We start from the raw sequence: 8,664 nt of genomic DNA, 5'->3' as shown, positions 1-8,664 counted from the left end.
TTTGGGGGGTTCAAATAGAACATACAATTTTAAACAACTTTCCAATTTACTTCTATTTGCTTTATTCCCTTGCTAAAGAGCAGCAATGCATGCTAGATGGGAAGAGATATAGCCAGAGGGGAAGAGAGAGACACACACACAGAGGGGAAGAGAGAGAGACACACACACACAGAGGGGAAGAGAGACACACACAGAGGAGAAGAGAGAGAGACACACAGAGGAGAAGAGAGACACACAGAGGAGAAGAGAGAGACACGCACACACAGAGGGGAAGAGAGAGACACGCACACACAGAGGGGAAGAGAGAGAGAGATACGCACACACAGAGGGGAAGAGAGAGACACGCACACACAGAGGGGAAGAGAGAGAGACACGCACACACAGAGGGGAAGAGAGAGAGAGACACGCACACACAGAGGGGAAGAGAGAGACACGCACACACAGAGGGGAAGAGAGAGACACGCACACACAGAGGGGAAGAGAAAGACACGCACACACAGAGGGGAAGAGAAAGACACGCACACACAGAGGGGAAGAGAAAGACACGCACACACAGAGGGGAAGAGAAAGACACGCACACACAGAGGGGAAGAGAAAGACACGCACACACAGAGGGGAAGAGAAAGACACGCACACACAGAGGGGAAGAGAAAGACACACACGGAGGGGAAGAGAAAGACACACACGGAGGGGAAGAGAAAGACACACACGGAGGGGAAGAGAAAGACACACACGGAGGGGAAGAGAAAGACACACACAGAGGGGAAGAGAAAGACACACACAGAGGGGAAGAGAAAGACACACACAGAGGGGAAGAGAAAGACACACACAGAGGGGAAGAGAAAGACACACACAGAGGGGAAGAGAGAGACACACAGAGGGGAAGAGAAAGACACACACGGAGGGGAAGAGAAAGACACACACAGAGGGGAAGAGAAAGACACACACAGAGGGGAAGAGAGACAGTGGGGGAGAGACTCAGAGGGGGGAGAGAGAGAGTGGAGTAGTGACATACAGAGAGGGGGAAAGAGGTAGAGGGGAGAGAGACAGAGGGTTGACAGGGATGCCATTGGATCTTGGTCTGGTAACCACCCCTAACCCTGGGCTTTTATGAGACTTATTCATTACTGGTTAGTGGCTGTCCTTATGCCCCCCTGGCTGGTGAAAGGGCAGGGAGTAGTGTATGGCTTGGGCCTGCTCTGCAGTCTCTTTGCTTTCCTCTTAACGCGGTCTCAGTCTCACCCCAAGCTTTAATCTCACCCTTCTGGGCCCCCAGCAGAGCAAAGTTCAACTTCCTGAAATGGGATTTATAAATGGGCATCCAGGAGACAAGACTTACTCGTTACTGGTTGGTAGCTGCCCTCTATTCCCCCTGGCCAGCGCCTATTTACCTCCTCTTCTCTGAGGTCCAGGCAGCAGCACAGGCCAGGGTGCGGTTGTGGCCTGCCTTGCAGACTTTGCTTCTCTGTCTCACTTTCATCCCAGGCCTTAAAGGGACATGAAACCAACATTTTTTCTTTCATGATTTAGAAAGAGAATGCATTTTTAAACATCTTTCTAATTTACTTCTACTATCTCATTTGTTTTATTCTCTTGATATTCTTTGCTGAAAAGCATATCTAGATATGCTCAGTAGCTGCTTATTGGTTGCTGCACATAGAAGCCTCGTGTGATTGGCTCACCCATGTGCATTGCTTTTTCTTCAACTAAGGATATCTAAAAAATGAATCAAAATAAATAATAGAAGTAAATTGTAATGTTGTTTAAATTTGTATGTTCTATCTGAATCATGAAATAAAGATTTTGGGTTTAGTGGCCCTTTAACCTAGCCACACAGGGTCCCCAGCAGAGCAGAGTGCAGACCATGGTCCTTACTCACCCTGGCCCCTCTCTCTCAGTGAGGAGGGACCATATGAGCCTACCTAGGTTTAGCTTTCATCTAAGAATACCAAGAGAACAAAGCAAATTTGATGATAAAAGTAAATTTGAAAGTTTTTTTAAATGCCCTATCTGAATCATGAAAGTTTAATTTTAACTAGAATGTCCCTTTTTGTGTAAAAACAAACAAAAAAAGTTGCACAGTCATATTGCAATCTCTGCTGTATAAATAGAGACCTTGATAGATACCGATGCCATATTGTAGCTTTCAAGTCACATTGTAGTCTTTACTTTTGTTTTCTTCTAAAACAAGACATTAAAATGTACAAATAAACCAAGATTTCCCTGACAGGCTTGCTGATGCTTGTTTATCTCCGGCAATAGTTATCTTTATTAGCCAGTGAGAATTAGTAGAAAGTGTAGCTACTGTACTGATCGGCGTGAGAATCATTATAATACATTTATTCAGAAGACTGGTACAATAGTAAGAACTGAAGTGTGCACACATAGATTTCATTGTTAACTAGAGGCATTTTTGCAATGTACTAGCAGAAATACACTTTTTGGAGGTGGGCACAGTCTAAAGGGATATATTTTTGTCATATTTAAAAAGGACAGTGGCAATAGGAACCATGTAAATACTGTGTCTGAATATTACTACAAGAAACACCAGAACAAGTGTAGTTTATAAAGCACCACTTAAAAATAAATAAATAACTTGCTTTAAATAGGTTTTGAAATGGTCTTGAACAATATTTTATGAATTTGTATTTATGTTCTTTTCTTTGGTTTTTAAGACTTCATTTAAAATTAAAGGGACACTCAGGTTAAATTAAATTTTTATGATCCAGATACAGCATGTAATTTTAAACAACTTTGCACATTTTTTTTAATGGAAGTAAATTGGAGAGTCTTTTATATTTACACTTTTTGAGTCACCAACCAATAAACCAGTTCAAACTAATACAGAACACTGACAAAGGAATTGTGCACTTTACGGCAGGAACTGATTTCTTCAGATTAAGATAGTTACGGCTGAATTCTTTAAGGGTGGGCAGCACATTTCTGGGCGACAGGCACTAGAAAGGTCTAAAACGACTGCATTTTTTTAATTGACTTATTTTATTATCGCACTAATGCTGTGCAAGTGCAGATATTTTACCTAATAAATCCGGTGCTAGAGAGAGGCGAATATCACAGATCTCGTCCATTTTTGAGATTCATTTAACTAATAAAGAATCCTGAATACTTGCAGGTCTAGTCAAGTATTTTTCAAGAAAGGATACCAAGAGAACAAATTAAATTTGATAACAGCTTGCAGTTTTAAGAAATGTTCAGTTGACTTCTATCTAAACTATGAAAGCTTAAATTTGAGTCCCTTTGAAAATTTGTTTTCAGGCTATCTACATACAAAAACAACATGACAGAATATGATGTACATTTCATTTATTAGAGCTAGTTGTACACTACAACACTGCAGCATAAATAGTTACACATTTGTGCAGGTATTTGAGACATTTGTTAGTTTTGTTTTTTCTCATAGGTAGATATTTATAGAAGAAATATCAAACTCATTTATAAAATAAAGCAAATCTTTCTATAAAAAATGTATATAAAGAACCCATTAAAAATGTGTAACATCTCAATAATGCAGCAAGTAATTCATGAGAGAAGAAATAAAGAAACACATTTTATACATAAAATAAATGACACCTGCTCTTATATTTGAAATAAGTAAAACATCTGGCAGCACTCAGGCCACTACATAACGCCCGGTGTGACTACACTTTTAGTAGGAAATGCTTAGTTACTCTCAGAGGGATCCGTTCTGTTTCTAAATCACGATAAAGCAACCGGCTTTAAGATGGGCTTAGTCTTCTTTATGGGACTCCCATTTCAGGTAAACTGTACTGATCTGAGTGTGAATCATTATAATATATGTATTCTGAAGACTGGCTTTTCACTATAGTACGAATTGAAGTGTGCACACATGGATTTCATTGTTAACTAGGTGTATTTTTGCAATGTACTAGCAGAGATGCTTCTAGTGAAAGTTATTATGAGTGTGGAGTGCCACATAGGCAGGGAGCACAGTAAGTGTCTGGGACAATTGGGAAAGTAAACATGGCCTGCAGCTCTACACTTTTTGGAGGTGGGCACAGTCTAAAGGGATATAGATTTGTCAAATTTAAAAAGGACAGTGGCAGTAGTAACCATGTAAATACCGTGTCTGAATATTACTACAAGAAACACCAGAACAAGTGTAGTTTATAAAGCACCACTTGAAGAAAAAAATAACAACTTGCTGGAACAGTGAGATACTATTATCTGACACATATGTTTATATATGGAATCTACATATTTGCACAAATGTACATACACACAGACCTGGAAACACACACACACATGTAAATAGGCAACCAATAAACCAGTTCAAACTAATACAGAACACTGAGAAAGGAATTGTGCACTTTACGGCAGGAACTGATTTCTTCAGATTAAGATAGTTACAGCTGAATTCTCTAAGGGTTGGCAGCACATTTCTGGGCGTCAGGCACTAGAAAGGTCTAAAACGACTGCGGTTTTTCACTTGACTCATTTATAGATGACTAATAGTTTCGGTTAAATCCTGGTTATTATTTGCCAAGTGAAACTTTACAGACCCATTCTTCTCCCATCCCCTCCTGATTCTCAGCAACCTCCGATCAACACATGGCAAAAAAAGCACAATTTTCGCCAAGATGACTGCAAAAGGCACAAGCAGAGTAAGAGTGAAGGTTGGCGGCAAATAAAACTTGTAGCGAGTTCCATCAAATGCTCGTTTCCACCCAAACAGGAGCGTGTGCAGGGTGCTGATTACCAGGGCAGCAAATCCCAGCTTAGACTGCAAATAAAAACAGATTTAGGGCTTAAACAGGATACTCTTAACGCTGCAGGAATTAGAGCTGCTATCCTGTTATCTCTACACAATTTCTTGATTAAGCTGCAGAAACCACTGTGATATTTTTTTTATTACTATTTTTATTTTAAAGAAATATCTGAAGTTTATCAAAGTCCCCTGCAAGTAAAAGACGGGAATTAAGCGGTTATACACTGTTTTTGCTACAGCCTTTACATGAATAGGAAGCTAATTGGAACAGAGATTTATCTTTTTTACTCAATCCAAAAATATATAATCACAAAGCTGAAGAACATTTTGAATTTGTTTGCATTCTATTTTTCCATCATATAACACTGACAAACTGTTTGCAAAGTTTACAACATTTATTTAAAAAACATAAAAACCTTGTAGCCAAATACACGGCGAGATTACGAGTTTTGCGGCAACAGGGGTGCGTTGCTAACGCACAGTTTTTCCTCACCGCTCACCAAAAGTAACGCTGGTAAAACAGGTTTTTTTAAACCTGGCGTTAGCCGCAAAAAGGTGAGCGTAGAGCAGAATTTAGCTCCACATCTCACCTCAATACTAGCGTTGCTTACGGTAGCGGTAAGCTGTCAAAACGTGCTCGTGCACAATTTCCCCATAGGAAACAATGGGGCTGAGCTGGCTGAAAAAAACCTAACACCTGCAAAAAAGCAGCGTTCAGCTTCTAACGCAGCCCCATTGTTTCCTATGGGGAAAGGAATTTTATGTCTGCACCTAACACGAACCCCGAGTCTAAACACCCCTAATCTTACACTTATTAACCCCTAATCTGCCGCCCCCGCTATCGCTGACACCTACATTATATTATTAACCCCTAATATGCCGCTCCGGACACCGCCGCCACCTACATTATACTTATGAACCCCTAATCTACTGCCCCCAACATCGCTGACACCTACGTTATAGTTATTAACCCCTAATCTGCCCCCCCCCCAACGTCGCCGCAACTATATTAAATTTATTAACCCCTAATCTGCCGCCGCCACTATAATAAATTTATTAACCCTTAAACCTAAGTCTAACACCCCTCTAACTTAAATATAATTTAAATACATCTAAATAAATTTACTAAAATTAAATAAAATTATTCCTATTTAAAACTAAATACTTACCTATACATAACTAACAGTTTCATTGTAGCTAGCTTAGGATTTATATTTATTTTATAGGCAACTTTGTATTTATTTTAACTAGGTTCAATAGTTATTAAATAGTTATTAACTATTTAATAACTTCCTAGTTAAAATAAATCCTAACCTAAGTTACAATTACACCTAACACTACACTATAATTAAACTAATTACCTAAACTACTTACAATTAATTACAATTAAATAAACTAAATTACGGAAAAAAACGCAAACACTAAATTACAGAAAATAAAAAAGAATTACAAGAATTTTAAACTAATTACACCTAATCTAATCCCCCTAATAAAATAAAAAAGCCCCCCAAAATAATAAAATTCCCTACCCTATACTAAATTACAAATAGCGCTTAAAAGGGCCTTTTGCGGGGCATTGCCCCAAAGTAATCAGCTTTTTCACCTGTAAAAAAAAAATACAATACCCCCCCAACATTAAAACCCACCACCCACACACCCAACCCTACTCTAAAACCCACCCAATCCCCCCTTTAAAAAACCTAACACTACCCCCTTGAAGATCACCCTACCTTGAGCCGTCTTCACCCAGCCGGGCACAAGTGGTCCTCCAGAGGGTCCGAAGTCTTCATCCTATCCGGCCAGAAGAGGACATCCAGACCGGCAGAAGGCTTCATCCAGGCGGCATCTTCTATCTTCATCCTTCCGGAGCGGGTCCATCTTCAAGACATACGACGCGGGGCATCCTCTTCATCCGACTGCTGACGAGTCCTTTAAGTGACGTCATCCAAGATCACGTCCCTTGAATTCCGATTGGCTGATAGAATCCTATCAGCTAATCGGAATTAAGGTAGGAAAAATCCTATTGGCTGATGCAATCAGCCAATAGGATTGACCTCGCAGTCTATTGGCTGATTGGAACAGCCAATAGAATGCAAGCTCAATCCTATTGGCTGATTGCATCAGCCAATATGATTTTTCCTACCCTAATTCCAATTGGCTGATAGGATTCTATCAGCCAATCGGAATTCAAGGGATGCCATCTTGGATGACGTCACTTAAAGGACCAGTCATTCAGTCGTCGGCCGTCGGATGAAGAGGATGCTCCGTGTCGGATGTCTTGAAGATGGACCCGCTCCGGAAGGATGAAGATAGAAGATGCCACCTGGATGAAGCCTTCTGCCGGTCTGGATGTCCTCTTCTGGCCGGATAGGATGAAGACTTCGGACCCTCTAGAGGATCACTTGTGCCTGGCTGGGTGAAGACGGCTCAAGGTAGGGTGATCTTCAAAGGGGTAGTGTTAGGTTTTTTAAAGGGGGGATTGGGTGGGTTTTAGAGTAGAGTTGGGTGCATGGGTGGTGAGTATTGTATTTTTTTTTTTACAGGTGAAAGAGCTGATTACTTTGGGGCAATGCCCCGCAAAAGGCCCTTTTAAGGGCTATTTGTAATTTAGTATAGGGAATTTTATTATTTTGGGGGGCTTTATTTTATTAGGGGGATTAGATTAGGTGTAATTAGTTTAAAATTCTTGTAATTCTTTTATTATTTTCTGTAATTTAGTGTGTTTTTTCCCCCGTAATTTAGTTTATTTAATTTAATTGTAATTAATTGTAAGTAGTTTAGGTAATTAGTTTAATTATAGTGTAGTGTTAGGTGTAATTGTAACTTAGGTTAGGGTTTATTTTACAGGTACTTTTGTACTTATTTTAGCTAGGTAGTTATTAAATAGTTAATAACTATTTAATAACTATTGTAACTAGTTAAAATAAATACAAAGTTGCCTGTAAAATAAAAATAAACCCTAAGATGGCTACAATGTAATTATTATTTATATTGTAGCTATCTTAGGGTTTATTTTATAGGTAAGTATTTAGTTTTAAATAGAATTAATTTATTTAATAGTAGTAATTTAAGTTTGTTTTATTTAAATTATATTTAATTTAGGGGGTTAGGGTTAGATTTAGGGGTTAATAAATTTAATATAGTAGCGGCGACATTGGTTGCGGCAGATTAGGGGTTAATAAATGTAGGTAGGTGTCGGCGATGTTAGGGACGGCAGATTAGAGGTTAATAAAATTTAACTAGTGTTTGCGAGGCGGGAGTGTGGCGGTTTAGGGGTTAATACATTTATTAAAGTGGCAGCGATGTCCGGTCGGCAGATTAGGGGTTAAATAATTTTATTATAGTGTTTTTGCGATGTGGGGGGGGGGGCTCGGTTTAGGGGTTAATAGGTAGTTTATGGGTGTTAGTGTACTTTGTAGCACTTTAGTTAAGTTTTATGGGCTAACGCCGTAACATAAAGCTCTTATCTACTGACTTTTATATGCGGTAGGAGTCTGGACAGGAGAGGGTCTACCGCTCACTTTTTCAGGCGATCATAATAGCGTTAGGCAAATCCCATTAAAAAGATAGGATACGCAATTGCAATTGCTCTCTCTATCCCCCCTCTCTCTTGCTCTCTCTATCCCCCCTCTCTTTTGCTCTCTCTCCCTTTCTTTTGCTCTTTCTCTCCCCCTCTCTTTTTCTCTCTCTATCCCCCCCTCTTTTGCTCTCTCTCCCCCCCCTCTCTTTTGCTCTCTCCCCCTCTCTTTCCTCCCTCTTTTGCTCTCTCCCCCTCCTCTCTTTTGTGCGCTCTCTCCCTTCTTTTGCTTTCTCTCCCCTCCTATTGCTCTCTCCCTCTCTTTTGCTCTCTCTCCCCCTCTTTTGCTCTCTCTCCCCCCTCTTTTGCGCTGTCTCTCTCCCTCTATTGCTCTCTATCC

At 40.0% G+C, this 8,664-nt stretch overlaps 1 protein-coding gene across 3 annotated transcripts in view; it reads right to left on the bottom strand.

Moving 5' to 3' along the window:
* Window positions 1–3,309: 3,309 nt before the first annotated feature.
* Window positions 3,310–8,664, bottom strand: part of STEAP3 (STEAP3 metalloreductase) — a 142,315-nt gene continuing 136,960 nt past the window's right edge. For all 3 annotated transcript variants that reach the window (XM_053698021.1, XM_053698023.1, XM_053698022.1), the window contains exon 5: window positions 3,310–4,762. In XM_053698021.1, the coding sequence (XP_053553996.1) occupies window positions 4,478–4,762 (285 nt within the window). In that variant the 3' untranslated portion in view covers window positions 3,310–4,477. The remainder of the gene's footprint in view (window positions 4,763–8,664) is intronic.

Source organism: Bombina bombina, chromosome 1 (assembly GCF_027579735.1).
Source record: "Bombina bombina isolate aBomBom1 chromosome 1, aBomBom1.pri, whole genome shotgun sequence".
NCBI classification, from domain to species: Eukaryota; Metazoa; Chordata; class Amphibia; order Anura; family Bombinatoridae; genus Bombina; species Bombina bombina.
Note: the sequence above shows the minus strand (reverse complement) of the source record. Positions and strands in the feature narration are given on the sequence as shown.